This window comes from Pleurodeles waltl, chromosome 6 (assembly GCF_031143425.1).
Source record: "Pleurodeles waltl isolate 20211129_DDA chromosome 6, aPleWal1.hap1.20221129, whole genome shotgun sequence".
Taxonomy (NCBI): Eukaryota; Metazoa; Chordata; class Amphibia; order Caudata; family Salamandridae; genus Pleurodeles; species Pleurodeles waltl.
This window is the reverse complement of record NC_090445.1, coordinates 161772863-161791727: the sequence shown is the minus strand read 5'-3', so window position 1 is coordinate 161791727 and position 18865 is coordinate 161772863. Positions and strand designations below refer to the sequence as shown.

Genomic DNA, 18865 nt, shown 5'->3' with positions numbered 1-18865 from the left:
TGGACTATTAATATCTCCTTCTCCAGTAGCTCCACCTCAAACACAACCACAAACCCCACCTTAAAGAAATGTACATCGAATACAAATAACCTTCACAGGCACCGACTTATCTATTGTCTAACCTGTGTTGCGGAGACACTAACTAAAAAGAGCTGTCACTCAGAAACTTTCCTCTCACATAAAGTGGCCTCCTCAGGGATCTTCAGTCAAGACTCCCACCCTGCCGAGGCACACAGTTGCACAACTTAATATCAGGAAAGTATTACATATCACTCTGGACCTGTTTGAGGCAACTGAATTTTTCAGCAGTCATTAACATTATAGAACCACCCTGGAATACCTCCTTTCTACAAAACCAAACCTACTGGCTCCAATCTGGCCCATTCCTCTCTAGATCTACCATCATCACACGAAATGTACCTCAAGGCTCACTGTTATCTCCAATTCTATTCACATTTTATATTTTCTATCCTATTAAAATGTTAAATCCCCATGAGAGAGAATTGCATATCTATGTGACCGATACCCAGCTCTTTCAGTTGTGCACTACTTTGTGGTTGCAAGTGGTTAGTAAATATCACTCGTCTGTAATTCTTTTTTTACTATTGGTTCATGTCGTTCACAAATTGGATCATGTTGGCTCATATTAAAGTTAAATGTCCAAGATACATGTAAGGATATTTAGAGTGTTAAGTGTATGTGTTCAATATTGATTGCCCAGCCTGTCACATTTTCTTGACAAGCATTGCAAGCCAAGTAAACAGCTATGACGGGGTTTGGTGTACACAGGAATCTGTTATGTTTAAGCAAACTAAACAAGAATGGTTATGAGGGTGATGAGGGGGGGGGGAGCTTTTGGGGGGTGTGGGCTTGGGGCACAAGAGTGTTGTTCAGTTGTGTTAGGGTTTTAACATATTCAGTCTCAGAAAGGCAAATCATAGGTAAAACTACAAAGGTGTGTAGAGGGAATTGTTGATTGGAAAGTGGTGTGATAGGTCTAACGATGGTCTACAATGGCACACTGGCTGTGTTTTGAGAGTCTGTGCGGCAAGTTCCTTCTGCTGTGTGACTGGGTGATATTTGTATCAAAGTGTTGTGTCAAAAGTCCCTGGGATAGTGTCCATGTTACAATCGGTTATTTGTATGTGCTGGAGCCCCGTGCCACGAGTGTTGCGACAATGTGCTTACTAGCAGAATTCTTTACTCAGTTGGATAGTTTGGACCCATCTAAAGTGGTACCTATAACTTTAGTGACTACAGCCCTCATAACCAGACTATGTCTACTAACGGGTGGTGGCAAGTCATTATTAGTAGCGGAATAAAAGGTCTTTTTATCACCACCATAGTGTGCCCATTTTGCCTCAGTATATCCATGCAGTATGTAAGGAAGAGGCCCAATCCCAACAGATGTATGTGGTGTGCATAACAGTGCTTCAGAAAATGTATGTAACTGGCAATGTTGCAGCGTTGCCCTGTAGGGTTTGCTAATAGTCAATTATATGGTCCCCCTACACTGCCCTTTCCTTTCCCAACTTCCTGTAAAAAACATTCTAAAGCTGGTTCTGGGTCTGAATTCATATCCACTAAATAAAAGGATGCCGGCACTTTTGTGTTCAACTCACATGGAACAGGGTAGTTCAACCGGTCAAACTGTGGCCTGAAAGAGGCAACCCCTGAACAATGACCGTGGCCAAGGGCATGATCAAAGCTGCACATCTTAAAAAAACAGAGATTGACTTCCTGCTTGTCAATGCACTGTGTGCCCTTGTCTACTGAACAAAGAAAGACCCAACAAAAGCATCTGATTGACCAGAGGTTGTCTGTACCCCAATCCTCAACCTAACAGTGACAGTTCCCCCGGAGCTTCATTGCCAAGCATATGTGGCATACCAGAAGTAAGGGCACAGACTGGCATTGCTTCTTCCAAATGCTGGGAACCAATTTAGGATTTTCGGCTAGTTTGTTGAAAACCACCTTGTACTGGATAAACACTGACCCCTTTAGCTTACCCCGTCTTCACCTTTTACATGGAAGAACTCTGCATACGTGTGAAGCTGGTTCTGTGATCAACCCAAGACTGAGGCTTGGAAGAAGGCTGTGCTGCTGCAACCAATGAAGAAGTAACTAAGACTACCAGGCCTATTCAAAACCCTCATTCCCCTGGAATGGAGTCAAGTCTGTGACTATGGAGACTAGATGCAATTGCTGACCAGTTTCACCTACAATCAACTGTAGTCTTCTCTATGACCTGTCATTGCCCTGAGTCGTCTGCGAGCGGCTGCAATTACCTATAGGAGGGCCAGCGTGCCTCCAGTCTTGTCCCTGCACCTCAGAGGTACGAAAGTACATTTACTGGGCTATATTTATGCACTAACATAGTAGCTGCAGCTCATTCTTCCAAGAAACCCTAAATAAATAAGGATAGACGCAGGTACATTGAGCAAAAAATAAATATGAATAAATACAGGCGGAAATGTCAAAAACAAATACCATAAAATCGGGAGTTCTAATTATTATAAGGATAGTTGAAACCAGCAAATAGTTCTGTGGCCATATAGTGGAACACGTCCAAAGGTCATGGAGCTCCGAGGTGACTTGCAATATCCTTTTGATGTATTGCAAGGGGTAATTTATTCCTCATAACACAAGGCCACGCCATTGCATCTCACATAAACCACTTAAATCCTTGGTATCTTGCACCTTCCAATTAAAGAGACAGCGTGCTTGCACATACAACGAATAGTGAAAGGCACAGAAGACAAAGCTCCCAACAGGGGTTCATGCCCGATTTGCAGGTTCACAATGACTGTATACAGAGCAACACTCTTTTGACAACATTTTATTGTGACATACATGTACTAGGTAAAGTGTGAACAATGAGTTACGAAAAACTGAAAAAGCACGAGGTGAGACACGGTGATAGTGCAGCAATGAAGAGGGCAGCTGGCTCTCACGCGCAGACCTCCGCGCTCAATCCGCGATGAAGGTCTGGAGTGACTACTTCCACTTCCTCTTGGAAACCCCCAGAACGGGCTGTCTGCTGCGCGAGGCCAAAGCCTATCTTGTGACATGAACGTTTTTCAGTGGTCAGTGTTCCAACCGAGAGACGTCACGTGCCGCCTTTTGCGAGCTTGCCGCGGTATCTCCCCAACCAAAGCCACACCTACGAATTCTCTGTATCTTCCTGCCCTGGAAGAAAATGGGCGATCGTACACCATTCACTAATTCCTTGGAACAGCCAGCTAATTTGAAAGCTCTGCAGGACTGAGCACACAGTGGCATCAAGCTGGACGGGACTGACTTCTCCTCAGCCCTACCAACTTTCAGGCTAGGCCCTGGCCTGCTGTGAGACACACAATTCGGCAACTGGCCACTCAGCTACTGGGCCAGAACTTCCTTGTTTCAAAATGCCTGGGAAAGGAAGACGCGCAGCAAACAAAACGAGTGCAGCTGTATAGAGAAAGGCTTCTCGAACTTTACCAAGACACAGGACCACAACAGCAGTTCAATGCAAGGAAAGGGGCGGTGAGGGAGAAGGGCTAAAAATGACAGGGAGGAGGCGAAAACTAATCCTTGCCAGGAACATTAGGTCGCACTGCAGCCAATTTGTCATGCAACATTTGCTGCCAGTTTTTTTTCCTGCTGTGCTAAGTAGGTCTCGCTATTAGCCAGCACTCAATGAATCCACCTCGGAAATAACGTTTTAAATATATGGAAAAAAAATACTAGGAAGGATGAAAGCTTGAGCAGGGCCTTCTGCTATTCACTTGCATACCCTGCAGTTTACCACCCATTTCTGCAGTGGGTGAGTTAACCCACTGAACTATTTGACGTGCAAAGGACGTGCAGTCGAACCTGGGTTTCTACAACAATGTCTGACTTACAATGCAGGAAATGAAGAGGATGCAGCCGGATCTGGCAGCTACTGATAGTTGGATGGAGTAAGATATGCCTTTTTTGCCCTGGTGTAAAATGTAATTTGAAGGGACTTTCTTATTTTGACTTCAAGCTGGACCCAGGACAAAGGCCTGATTTAAAAGGCCATCTGCCCCCCTTTTGTTTCATTACCATCCTGGATGGGAGCTATCTGGAGCCTAACACTTAGATGTCGATGCAATGGAGGGAAACAAAGGCGCAGGGGTTTGTTATCATATCACAAGTGCTTACGAGAAACTATGATTAAAAGGCGGTTTTTTTAATCTTTGTTCAACCCTTGTGTAGGAGAGATATGCAAACACTGTAAGAAGGTCAGCTTATCTGTCTGTATAAGTAATTACAAAAATAATGATTTAAATAGTACCCACCTTTTATTTAATTATTACTCATCCTACTGTAGGGTGTCAGAGTGCTTTACTTTACCCAAACATTATACAGAGACAATAACTCATGCAAGTGTGTAAATCAATGTATGGACACACATATCATGATAGGTATTTATGTTGAGAGTGCATGGTCAGGAAAAAGACAAAGTCATGGCTTAAAGCATATCGCAGTGGTTGGGGTTGTCTGTATTAATAAATGTATTAATAACCAAGGTAACCCTTTCTAGAAACTTTAGACTAAAGCGAGATTGGAAAAAAACCTATGGTTCCAAACTCATTCCTTGCAGTTTGCATGAAACTCCTAGATGGCTGTACTTAGCTCACGGTGTTATATGAGAAGGGTTGCAACTTATGAACTGCAAGTAAGCAGTTAACCGATTACCTATCTACATAAAATACAAATCTGTGATCTTCATGTTACATAATGTGCTTTGCCTCAGGCACATTGACCCTTTATGCTACTTTATGAGGCAAAACGGTGACTAGCCAAAACTCAGATCTCCCCAAGAAGTGCATTAACCACCAGAACTATCTTACCATTATTATCTTCTAAAAGTTGCTGGGCATACAAAAAAAATCTAAGTAGCAGGTGCCTTAACCCACTACGATATTTAAACAAGCATTTGCAAAGCCAACATCTCCACGTTGGCTGCCAACCGTTTGACTTTGTCAATGCTTTTCTTGTCACAGGTTTTGTAAAACTTACTTTGAGGATGTCCCGTTGTGAAAGAGCAGAATGTTGTCACTCACAGTAAAGTCAGCCAACAGCTGAGGTGGGCTGACCAACAGCCCGTACTGTATACTGGAGTGGGCAGAAGAAAAACCAGAATAACACAACAACGGGCTAATGGATGATGAAGGCTGGCTGCAAGCCCCTATAACTAAGTATATTACACAAATGATTTTAGTAAAACCAAAAGGTCTTCGCTAATGCCAGACTTTAAAAAGCAGCCGCTTTGTGACCAGCTAAGCAAGACAGAACACACTGGTCTGTAATTTGGTTAGGTCAGTTAAGAGAAGTCTTTTCTACCTGGGAAAATGATCATGAATGATGACAAAACAGGCTGTGTAATACAAGCGTACAAGCCACCTTGCTCCCTGCAATGCACCTTCTCCCTCCATCTCCTGCCCCCCCACACATTTACGCACCCACATGCCCACACATACACAATCATACACACACGCATACCCACATCCACCCACGCATGCACACATACATACACACACCGCAACACACACCAACATACATTGTCGCACACAGGCATTCACAAAACACAACATACACATACACTCACATTCAGTCATTCACGCGCGCATTGAACGTGACTCACACCTACATACAAAAACAGACACACACAACATCCCCACACACACCACCCGCCCCCCCTCTCCTGTCGAAGAACCCGACTTACCTGCTTGCAGGGGGTCCTTCGGCAGAAGACGGGACACGACGCTGCTGCCAGCAGCAGCGTCCGCCATCAAAACACTGCCAGGCCGTATCATGGCTCATGATACGGACAGCGGTGTTTTGCTGGCGTGGCGCTGCTGCTGGCAGCAGTGCACCTTACCGCCGTCTGCCGCCATGACTGTCGATAGTATTCCACCATCCTTCTGGCGGAATTCTGTCTACGGTCATAATGTGGGTGGGCGGCTGGTAGCCACGGCGACGGTATGTTGATGGCCGTCGCCGTGGCGGTAGGCGGCAGTTACCGCCAAAGTTGTAATGAGGGCATTAGTGTTCTGTCCGAATACAAGAGGGTCTGATCCTTTAGTAGGAAGAAGCAGTTTGGACGTCCCTGGTCACAGAAAAAATGTTTGTCACTGCAGCACCAGATATTGTTTAGGCTACACAAGAGCAATACAGCCATTAGTTTATTTCTGTGTACTCTGCCCCGTACAAAAGAGGACAGGGTGTAATGCACCATCGTTTTTTCTGTGTGTGGGCTCCTTCACACCTTTCTTAGCATGAGGTTTTTTTCCCATGAGTTGGTCTATAGGGTTAGGTAGTCTGTGTTCAAGAAAGTAACTTTGGCTTTTGATTGGTCTCTACAAAAAGCACTTCAACATTTGGCTCCTGTATCCTTCTGCCCGTGCTGAATGAAAAAAATCTGATTATACCTGTTACTCTGCTCATGCTGGACTTTGCAAGCAGGCAGTCTCTTCCTAATGACTGAGAACAATCCCCTCGAGCATGCCACCAAAGTAAACAAGCATTGGCAGATACGTGTTTTTAGGACCAGCCTAAAGACAGCTTTAGCTGTCATTGCTGTAAACCTATTGTCACTAACACATTAAAATATATACATACAATGGACTCTGAGTCAGCCCCTTGCTATTGATTATAAGACTTGTCAATCTTAGTCCCCTGCTCCTTTGTTTATCCTACCTCCAAAGCATTTATTCTTTACTCTATTAAGGCTAGATGACTTGCGTCCTTCCACTGCTTGCATTCAGGGATCTACTTACTTTTTAGTTCTCGCTTGGTGCCGGTGCATGCGCAGTCGCTGTGAGGGTTATCGTTTATGATAAGGGGTTTTAAGCCCGCCCACTGCTTACCATTCGTTGGCTTCATTGTCACTCTTCTTCGCTGCCTCCTAATTGACCACACTTCCTCTTCTTTTGTGTACAGCATGGACCAACTACTGATGGAATTAACTTGTTTAGTGTCCTTCCACTGCTCACACTGTGATTCAGTTACTATTTTATTTATTAGCTTCTTCTCATCCCACCCCCACCCACTAGGCTTATCAGCAGCTCCTATCAGCAAAAGGACATAAGGTAATTTTCTATAGAAGCCCGGTCTCCTTTTGTCCTCACTTCAGTATCTAGGTATCCTCCCTCTTGCTTCTTTCCTGTTACACTTTCACTGTCTGAAAACAACAACACACCCATCTTGTCCACAGGAATAGGCCAGGGACTTCCAAAACACAACACACTGGCCTCCATTACTCTGGTTAACTCTTAAGTACAATGCATATACTACACTGGCCACATACAAAAACACACACACCATACTTGGGATGTTAGCTGTAGACACCTTTAAAATCAGTGGTTGCTCTCTTGTGCCACAGAAACAACCAAGAACGAGAATAGCCAATAAAACAGGGTATAACTCTCACTGCATACTGACAAGATGCTCTCAGACACTCATATAGCTATTTTTTAGTGAGTGAAACCTTTAACAGAGAATAGTGAGAGAAGATCATTAAATGGGCCATTTTCTTTTTTGTCTGCACCAACTCCTCTTGTGCATTGTACAGACATGCCAAGGTTGGTATACTCCTGACTATGTTTATAAGGGCTGCCCTATGCTTGGCACACAGCAGGTTCGGGCTTCTAATGTTTAAATGATGTGTACACTTGGACTCGCATGTCTAAGCTGTCAGCCCCAGATATGGAGTAATATGTATAATATTGTTTCTTTTTACAGCTTTCATCCTCAGACTGCTGGCTATCTAAGAAAACATCTGCCACTATACTCCAGAAATCTCTGCATGAAAAAAAAAAAAAAAAAAAACATTTGCTTTGACACACTTCTGCTTGATTCTTCTTCTTCCTTTCTTCAGTGACCCTCTTCTTACCTTCCATCCTCTGCGTGTGGTCTATTTCAGAGTATAGCCTTCTCTCACTCTCGTGTCTGTCTGCTTCAATCTCTCTTATTGCCATTCTGCAACTGGCTCAGAACTCTTGTCACAGATCACAACCTCTCATTCTTTAAATCTGTATTCCTATAACCTAACATTACCTAACCTGTGGCAGACTCTCTCACCAACTATTCACCTGAAACCAAGTAGCCCCCACTAATGATCACACCTAACTGATATTAATATAATCAATCACAAAATAACAGGAGTAAATGCATGCAGTTTTTTCTTAACACCACATGATTAATTGTAATAACCAACAATAACCGCTGGATTAACCACTAGCCTTGGGTTTCGGAGTAGCTTGCTACTCGCTGTAAAGCGCTTCCATGCCTCATCAGGGGTAGCAAGCACTACATAAATGCATTTACAAAGTTATCCGTGTTGCTTCTTCCCCTTCCACCCTGTTCCGTGCTGCTGCTTCTTCTCCTCTCATTGCCCAGGCTTTGTGTTGCTTCTTCCCCTCCCACCCTCTGCTCCGTGTTGCTTCTTCCCCTTCCACAACCTGCTCCGTGTTGCTTCTTCCCCTCCCATTGCCCTTGCTCTGTGTTGCTTTTTCCCCTCCCACCCCGTGCTCAGGTTGCTTGTTACCATGCCACCCTATGCGCCTGTTGCTTCTTCCCGTCTCCCAAGTGCTCCTGTTGCTTTTTTCTCTTCCACCCCTGTGCCGTGTTGTTTCTTCCACTACCACTGCCCCATGCTCCAGCTGCTTGTTCCCCTGCCACCCTGTGCTCTTGTTGCTTCTTCCCCTGCCATCCCATGTGCTCCTGTTGCTTCCTCCACTCCCTCCCAGTGCTCCTGTTGCTTGTTTCCCTGGCACCCTGTGCTCCTGTTGCTTGTTCCCCTGCCACCCTGATTGTTCCTGCTGCTTCTTCCCCTGCCACCCCGGTGCTCCTGTTGCTTTTTCCCCTCCCACCCTATGCTCTTACTGCTTCTTCCGCTCCCACCCTGTGCTCCTGTTGCTTCTTTCCCTTCCACCCCAGGTGCTCCCATTGCTTCTTCCCCTCCCATCCTGGTGCTTCTGCTGCTTCTTCCCCTGCCATCCCGGTGCTCCTGTTGCTTCTTCCCCTGCCACCCCGTGCTCCTACTGCTTCCTCCTCTCCCACCCAGGCTCTTCCCCCTTAAAATTCCTTCCCACCATATTTTTAGGGTGGAGCTTGCGTTGCATGCGGTCGCGCAAGCGTATCGCAGCGAGACGCTTTAGTATTTAGAAAAGGGCTCAGAGCCCTCTCAACTTCACGTCAGTGTTTTTTATTGGTTCGTGGGCTTGCCTAATAAAATCTGCTTGCTTTCATTAGTCGAAGGCACGCATACGTCATGCCTTTTCCGGTGGCTAGCCCTCCTCGAGCGCAGCGACCAAGTACAGAAAACATGCGAGGCTCGCTGTTTTCCATCGGGCTCGTGGACTTCTTTTTCTCTAATTTACGAGCACGATCTCGCTTGGCAGAAGTCGAGCGCTTTACATAGTTAATTTCACTTTTTCGGGTTACGTGCATAAATGCACTTTTGCCCGAAAGGTGAAAAGTCGGGTTAGGAGTTTACAACGTGATCAGCTCTAACATGAGCAAACACAAGACCCGTTGCATTGTAAATGCTTGTTTTTTTTTTTTTTTACTGTCCTGTTCCCATGGCTAAAAGATATTGGCAAACCCAAGAGCTCTCACAGAGGCCCAACGTTTTGGCTTTGCCACTGCTAGTTTGATTTTCTTACACAACTTTTTGGGAGTACATGCACTTTCTTGGTCTCTTTTGTGCGTGCTCCTCCCTACCACCCACCCCCAAAATACCTGCCTACCCGCATGGTCAGTGCTGCTTCTCCCGCCTCTTCCTGCCTTTTATCTGCTTTCTCCATCTTAATATTCTGTGGGTTCTGTTCACATCCCCATGTGCGTTCTGTTGAAAGCTTGCTGTCAGGCGGAGCCAGTAGACGATAGCCATCAGAACGGTTTACCGACCCCGTGGGGCAGATAACAGCCTCCAGAACATTTCCTGCCTTCTTCCACTAGCTAAGCGAGCATCTGGCATCAATTGGTGCTGGGAGATGGTGCCCCCAGCAAGCACATTAAAAACCCATGAATGTAGTGCGAGCGAGAGGATTAGAAACGCAACAAAATATTTAAGAAGCAACTAACAGTAAAAAAGAGAGAAAAATAAATACAAGAACGAGAGAGAGAAAAAGAATATTAAAGTATGCAACTGCTTTCTCGCAATAGCTAATGAACGGTATATCATAGGTGTACGAGACAGTACGAGCATAAATTCAGAAAGATATCTCCTTCAATGCTGGGCTAAAATGTATTTTACTATATTTCCTTGAAAAAGCTCTAGACTAAACACGCAGGACCAAACGTGCCAGCCTTAAGCCAATGAAATAACTGGAATAAAGTTATATTTCAGAAAAACAAAACAAACATTTCCCTTTCCATTAACTGTCATAAAATACTCAAAAAAAATACTCCAGCTTCTGCACCCAAAAGTTCTACAAGAATCTAGTGGGTCACCCTGGTGAGGCACATAGCCCCAAACACTACTCTGAAACGTCAAATATGTGTGCAGTTCTAAATACCGCCTTAAACTTCAAGCCCTTGGGTTTTTAAAGACACCTCTTGTAATTGGTGTTTCCAAAATCAACTGTTTGGGCCCATTTTGAAGACAAATTCTTGAATGGAGATGTCTTCTCCCATTCCCAAAGAGCAGTGGACTTGTGAAATATACGGGCATACCCAGGGCAATAAGGGGTAGTAGAAAGGCATTTTGAAGAAACTTTTTTTTACCAGGAGACCAAACATAAAATGGACACCATCTTCAAATGCCATTACACTAGCAGTTCAAAAGGGGTGTCAAAACCTCGGGCATTTTGTGGCATGTGCTTTGTTTCATTGTCTTTGCGTTTTCACTCACTCTTACTCATAAGCATAGTCACACATCACATTCAAACTCGTTTCTAAGATTAAGTAAATTGACGCACTCATTCCCCACATCAGTTGATTTGATGCACCCTTCAGCCAAACATCAGAGGATTCACATATTACAATGAAGTCTAAGATTGTTAGTTCTAATCTCTGGCCCGACCCGAGTAGCCCAAACTGCAGAGGGGTTTTAACTCCAACCTTGCAAATTACATTTCAGAGGCCTGAGGGAGTGAAGGCACATGATACTTTACAAAGCACCCATCATGCCCACCACACCTTACAGGGAAAATAGGAGTTCTATGACTCCGCTAATTCAGTGGTGTAACAAAACTTGAGGGGGGGGGCCTGCAAAGTACATGGAGGGGGCCCTGCTGGACTGAGTCAGGGTACTGTGCCGATACGGCCCCATGGAGCTTGCCTTCCCCTCCACTACCCCACCGCAGGGGCTAATGTTACACCACTGCGGTAACCGCTAGAGGCGCCTGGGACATTAGTGAAATGTTGCCAGAAAGCTATGATGCAAAGACTCTAAAATGATTATCTGCCCTGGAAACAGGCGACGGGGACTGCACTTTAAGCCAGAAAAGGGGTGCCCACCAAGTGAACATTCACCGCGAATGCATGCCTAGGTGGCAACTATACTGGTGGTTAGAGACTAATCAGAAGAAAGAATGAAGCATGCTGGTGGACCTTTAAGGCCACACAGCATGCCTCCTTAGTTCAATGGCACCAGATGTGGAGGGGCACCCATTTTGTATGGACTGAATGTCTGACAGATGAACAAGAGGCAACCAGCAGTGTGACGTGGTCCAAAGGAAGGTACAACTACCTGGCAGGTGTGAATGGTGTACCATACTAGAAGTTAGGCCACGCAGTAATCTGGGATCAGTGAGAATGGTCACTAGGTCTGAAGGTGGAAGCTGGATCACCTTTAATGTAGAGCACAGGGTGGATGCAAGAAGGGATTGCTTGTAAGTGAAAACAGTTAATCAACCTGCAACCTTGCTGGGCTAGTGTTGCTTTGGGCCTCAGAGCAATGACCCAAGGGAGGGGAAAATCGAAGCAGAGGAAACACTGTAGCTTGGACTCTGAGAGATGGTGGGTAGCAGACAGGGTAAGATGGGGGCCCATGTTTTTAACAAAGGGCAGAGACAGCTTTCGGCGTGAGGTGGTAGCTATCATTAGAGAAGCAGATGAGTGGCACAGGGGGCTCAGGTTGTGAGGAGCCAACTACATCACAGTTATGACTGCCTTGCTTTACAAAAGGTGCATCAGGGCTCATTTTCCTTGCTAGCACTAGGGCCTAAGGCACTCTTGCTGCACAAAGGGTGGCAAAACGTGAGTTAATATTAATAAATGAAGCTTTATTCCGACTATAAGCCATAAAAGCAACATACTTACAGAGATGGCAAAAAAAACATATTGTCTTAAGAACATATTTACAACACAAATTCATGAATTAAATCACAATCGTGAGAATCACTAATTATTTTTTTTTAAAGAGAGAGAAAGAAATACCCCTTGGGGATGATCACTGTCAATTCATTTTATACGTTTGAGTTATTGGCGACATTGACCGTTCAATCACAGATAGAGTCCTTCTGCTAAGTACCATCTATGGTAATAATATTCATACTATAAATCTAAGGGCGACTGCGTTTCTAGAGTGGATAGAGCGTAAACACTGTTACAGACTCGTTTCGGCCAGTAGCCACAGTGCAGGAGTTGTAGTCTACGAGTTGGAAGGACTCTTTAGATCTTGCGATCCAGGCACATGGTAGGTACCTGGCAACGTGAGTTAATTTGACAGCACCGTTGACTTGCCCTGTGTGCGGACATGGTACTGCCAATTTCCAACACATGCTCTGGGGCTATCCTACGCTCCATACATAGTGGAAAACAGTGTTAGACAAAACAGGACGCACGACAGGGAGGGAGGAGATGGAGAGCCGAGAGGGCTGCCTACTGGGTATATGTGCCCAACCCCAAAAACATAAGGAGGCTATGAATTTTGCTGACCTTGCGGTATTATTAGCCAAAAGGGTTACACTGAGATAAAACACATCTGGGCCTCCATGACTGGACCTCTGGAAACAAGAGGTTTTATATTAAGAGCATGGCACCCAGAAGGGAGGAAATGTGAAGGCTGTGTAAATAAACCCATTGCTGGGCTATGGGATGAAATACTAAACTTTCAAAACAGATGGAAATAATGACAACAGACCTCCCTGGACAAGCAAAGTGCTCATGTGCCATAAACCTAATACTGAACTTATATTAAAGCTGTATAGACTGGAAACACCCTCAGATGATGAGCGGTAAGCATGAACTGCAAAAACAGTCAGACATCAACATCACTCTGCAAATGGCAACCTAAGACCAGAGGAATGGCCATTACACCCGGTTAGCTCCCCCATCAACATCTCTTTAACTATGTCAGCAAGACGTAAAAGAATTCGCTCTTGAGAGGTTAATCATTTTTTGGGGGGAAGAGGCGGAGTTAGAAGTTAGAATGGGTATTAAAATAAATACATTATGTGATCTTCATAGGAAGACAACAGTCCCATACAACAATGTGAATCCATGCCTCAGCTAATTAGCATGAATAACCAAAAGATGTAAATGATCACTAGCTATATGTAAAACATGGCATGTTCTTTTTAAAATGATCTATGCAACATTTGACAACCTGGAAATGCCCCAAAATGTTTTTTACATAAAAAAGCAAAATAAAACAAGTGGGATATATTTTTTTCTTAAAAAGACAAAGGGCCTGATTTAGATATTGATGGATGTGTTACTCTGTCACCATGGTGACATATACCCCGTACGCCAAAATCTAAATCCATTTATATCCTATGGGATTTAGATTTTAGCGGACAGGGTATCCGTCACTGTTGTGATTTAATAACTCGTCTGCCAATATCTAAATCAGACCCAGAGAGTCTGTTTCAAGACTGGAGTGATGAACAGGTATGTTATGTTATTGTATCTAGATTTGTAGACCGCTGCTTGCCACCCAATAGGGTATCCAGGCACTATCTTTTGGATTCTCTGCATTAGTCTGTGTACCAGGTGTCATGTCCGTTGGTTTTGGGATGTCTGTGGATTTTGATTGGTAGGGTGTTGTGTCTGCACAGCTTTTCATCCACTGATTGAAGTTGGTGATGTCCCTATCTAGGTAGCCGATAGTTGGGTTGGTATGTTTTGAGGGTTCAGTGCCGGTTGGCTTTCGTTATTCTAAGCCAGTTCCGGCTGGGCAGATTGATGTTGGTGGTCACTTTGGCTTGCAGTGCGGTTAGTTGGAAGTGTATGGTGGTCAGTCTAGGTGAGCAGTGAGGAGGAGATATATTGAATGTTGTTCTTGATGGCAAAGATTGGGTCATGGGGTTGGCCAGCGACGTGTATGTTGGTTTATGAAGAGATGGGAGAGTCTGATGTTGTACAGGTTCTTGAGAAGGTTGGTGGAGGAGGGTTCCGTAGGGTCTTCCGATTGGAGATTGAAGTTGCAGAGTAGAACGAAGTCCTTGAATGCGACAGTGATAAGAGCAATGAAATCTGAGATGAGGTTGCTGAAGTTTGTTCATGGTCATGGTGGTCTGTAGGCCAGGGTGCCTTTCTGGGTGAAACATTCGTTTGATTGAAGGATGGAGTGCATGTGTTCCATGAAGGGAGTGTTCTGATTCGTGGAGGTGTCCCATTTAATAGTGTCCCTGAAGATGATAGCAAGTATGACTCCTGTCTTCTGGAGATAATCTTGCCGTGCAATTTTGTAACCTGGTGGGATGGCCACAGTGATGTCAGGAGAAGACGTTGGGTTCAGCCATGTTTCAGTTGCTGAGATTTCGTGAAGTGTTTCCTAAGAAAGCGGTGTTGAGAGCATGCAAGCTAGCGAGACCGATGCGGGGTATTGGTCTGGAGTGGTGTGGGTGGAAGAGTGCAGGGTGTGGGTTGGGGGGAAGCTGAAGGTGAAGCGGCAATGGGAGCTGTAAAACAGTCCTACCTTGCTGAGTGGAGTGGCATAGCAGCACAGACCAGGGTTTGGTGCGTTGAGCGGGGTCTGATATGGTGTGAAAAAAGGGGGGTGAAATTGTGAAATAGGCATAGGAGTCAGCCTGCTACTCAGAGCAGCTGCTAACATTAGCGCACCAGGTGATGTTGCACTGCATTCCAGGAGGGTGTGGAGCCCACGTCACCCCAATTACATGAAGCAGTGTTTTCTGGCCATTTTCTGCGTTTATGTGATACATTTGTTCTTTTGTAAATCTCGTATTTAATATGGCGTATAAGCTAAAGAAAAGGTACCCATGAAATGTTCTCAAAAACTCCAGCCCCTGTCCCCAGCCTTGTCCCTCCCACTCCCCAAATGCTTGCCATGATGTTTTAGACGGGGGCCCGACTTCAAAACAATTTGCTTAGGGGTAGTTCAAAGCAAAAACGTTTAAGGAAATCTAATCTGGTGGGATGCAGATAAAATAAAGATACACACCTTCTACTGTAAGATATGGTCATGTACAAAGCCGGATAGGCCAGTTTATGGAGTACCCCAATTGAACTTTGCATAATGAACTGCCCACCTCCAATTTTGCAGAACGAACTACAGACCTATACTCTCCCAGGATGGGTGGCCGGGGAAGGGAGAAATTCATTACAACCTTGGTGGAGGAGAGGGAGGGTTTGGGTTGGGTGGCTTCCGCTAAATTGGCAACAGACGGTGCACATGGACAGTGCTACGAACTAGGCGAAAATGTTCCAAATGGGTGGGGACTGGAGCACATGGAATAAGTGTGATGAAGTTGTGCACATGGACAGAGTAAAAGAAGCCTGGATTTCGTTGCACCGACAATTCTAAGAGTGTGGGCCTTAAAACTGTGCGAGGAGCTCGGGAACCTTGAACGGGGTGTGTGAGGTGAGGCAGATTATACTACGTGTTCCAGCGCCTTCGACATATTGCCTTTCATAGGCATGTTACGGAAGTGCCTAGAAGCCATTCAACTCAACTGTTAATGGTAATAATAAAGCGCTTCATATAGCCATACCTTTTAGCCTGGCGATAGCACTATGGAAAAAGTACACTGTCCCTTATTGTACGTGTACCCTTCCGTTGCGTACAGCGCCATGAGGCGACTGGTTACTGTACGGTGATTGCAGAATGTGTGTAGACCTTGATATCTCTGACGAGACCAACGGACCAGTTTCCGTCTGTGTATGGTTGCAAAGAGGTTGGTTGTGGTTTATCCTATATCGGGGAAACTAAATGAGGTGCACGAAGATCAAAGACATGCGTCAAACTTTGATGATGCTAAGTAAATTTGCCCCTTACCTGTTGGCAGCGGTGACGGTCACGGTGCCCTTCACGGGGGGCAAGGGTGCCGGGACCCGCAGCTGCGCTGCAGACCAGGAGATGTGGCACCCGCAGTAGTACTTCAGGTAGCTATAGATGCCGGTGGCGGCGGCCACCCCGGTGCTTCCGGTCACCTGCAGCTTGCCACCGGGCAGCGTGCTGAGCTGGTAGGTGTCTGCCCCCTCGGCGCGAGCCTCCAGGGAGCTGTTCACCTGCACCACGAAGTCAGCCGCCCGGCCCCCGATCAGCCGCTGCAGTAGCTCCTGCACCGCCTGGGTCTGGGTGGCGTCGGCTGCCTGGGGCTTCAGGTGCGCCAGGGTGGCAAACTCCTTGCCCGAGGCCACCTCCGCCAGTGCCAGCAGGGCGGGGAGGAAGATGAGGAAGCTCTGCATCTTTTTCAGGTTGAGCGATCTAATTTGCACCAACTACGGCACTTCTGAAACCAGTCTGTCGCAAGACGCCGCGAACACAGCCCGAGTCAAATTAAGTTAATAATGAACTATATATGTGCCATTCCAAAGTGGGTAGCACCAACCAGCAGCATCCTCATTCCCATATCCCTGGACAGGAGCTTCGAAGCACTCTGAGCACAGCTGCTGCAACAGGCTCTGGGACCTGAAGCTGGAGAGTTCCTGGAGTTACAAAGTTAAGCCGCTCCCTTCTTGTAAGGTGGCTCGCGATTGGCCGTGGCGAGCAAAGTACGGGGCGTGTTTCAGAAGCATGCTCCGATTGGCTTCCGAGACAGCTCTTCTCTTCTACTCCCTGTTTGAAGCGGAGAGTGCCTTCTGTAGAGGTGGTGATGCCTTTTACTAAATCGTTGCAAAACTTGGCCTCGTCCCTGCTTCGTGCACAAAGTATATCGTAAACTACCAGTATCTCCAACTCCAAAACGTATGGGAAGGAACCCGATCGGCCCTTTGATGCAATACCAATTCCACAGAGTCCCAGTCCATACCTACTCACTGTTGCCAGGTGGCACACAGGGCACACACGAACTCATACGCGCTGGAAGCAGAGGTGCAGGGGATGATGCAGCGCCCTCCAAAAGAACCATGCTGCAGTTCAGAAGGTTAGACAAATTGCTGTCCACTCTTTTAACATGAAGATAGATTTTTTACTTCTCTTTCTCGGACTGCAAAGAGAGAGGATTTTGTGAAGTGAACTATGTGACAATCTTGCTGGGGTACAAGGAGCGTGAAAGAGAAGGCTGAAGTTTAAAATCTATAATGTGATAGAATAATGACAAATACCTGTAAGTGAACTGTGCAGATGTTTCAGCATATATATCTAGTCAAGAACAAACAATTTAAGCAGCTTTTTGACGGAAGCAAATATTTTAATTAGATCAAAACCAATCAATTCACTTTGTGATGGGCAAATGAATTATTTGCTGAGATCCCATTTCTTCAGATTAATGTTTGTGTACTAAATGCTTTATATAGTTTCATCAGTAAAACTGCATGTCAGTTCAAATTTACTGGACATTTCAATTACAAATGTCTTGTCAGTAATACCATGCTTTAGTAAAATATTTGCAACAGTCTGCTCCAAAGTGCACCACCAACTACATGCTTTCCTTTTACCACTCTCCTGCTGAATACATTTGCTACACTTGTTCTTTGTCTCACACTTGGTTTTTTCACAATCCCTTTCACTTCAGTGCTCTGATATTAAAAGCTGCACCCTCCACTGATTTCTTTTCCCATCACCACTGTGAAGTGATGATCATGTATTCATGTTACATGTAAATTACTCTTTGTATCCCTGCCAAGATTCTGAAGCACTTTGCAGAAAGCGCAGTGTGTTACTCCATTGGGTGTTTAGAACATTTGAGACTTTGTCACGCATATAGAGTTACAATTTCTCACATTCTTTATCACACAGTTGTCAAGTGATTGTAAGCGGCCTGCCATGACATTTGAGATGCACTCTGCTATATAAATTTGTCAAAACTGTCATGCAATTATATGTTATGCAATCTGTCATGCTGTGTGCCCAGAAGCGGTTATTCAATTGGTCATGGACAATATCACTCATGTGGTTGTGTAGTTGTTGTGCAGGTGTTCAGACCTCTGGTAGTGCCAGAACCCTTGACTGTGGTCATGTAAGAGTCATGGAAGGGTCATAACTGTATTCATGCCCGTATATGAGTGCACGCACTGCCATTTATACACACGCACATATCACAGTCTACAAGATTGTACCTCTGTTGAGCCGGGAACACGGGGACCTTCGACAAGACACAATGGAAGCATAATTTGTATTATTTATATATATATATATACCTCTGTACCTAGTTGTCTGGAATAACATTTCCAAATGTGTTTTTATGAATGCTAACAGCATTACCAGAGTCCTAGCATTACCACACATTAGCACCCATTTTCGATGTGCTGCCATCTTGTTATCTTGTGTTGTATATTTCGGCTGTCTGTTCTAGTAAGCATCGCCTCATTATCAAATTGGCATAACCAAGAGAGACCTGCAGATTCAATGAAGTCATCCTTTTTACTATAGATGTTTATTACTTTAATCAAGGACTTCTCACATTCTTCTTATAAGAAAATCTTAGCACAAGCTCGTTAGTGTCCATATATAGTTTCTATTTTGTCACGTGGTCTGTCCTCCACTCATTGTACTGAG

General features: G+C 45.1%; 1 protein-coding gene across 1 annotated transcript in view; it reads right to left on the bottom strand.

Annotated features, from left to right (window-relative positions):
• Positions 1 to 16857, bottom strand: part of NAGLU (N-acetyl-alpha-glucosaminidase) — a 101842-nt gene extending 84985 nt beyond the window's left edge. Inside the window, exon 1 of the mRNA XM_069237709.1 lies at positions 16202 to 16857. Coding sequence (XP_069093810.1) covers positions 16202 to 16614 — 413 coding nt within the window. The 5' untranslated portion in view covers positions 16615 to 16857. The remainder of the gene's footprint in view (positions 1 to 16201) is intronic.
• Positions 16858 to 18865: the final 2008 nt, after the last annotated feature.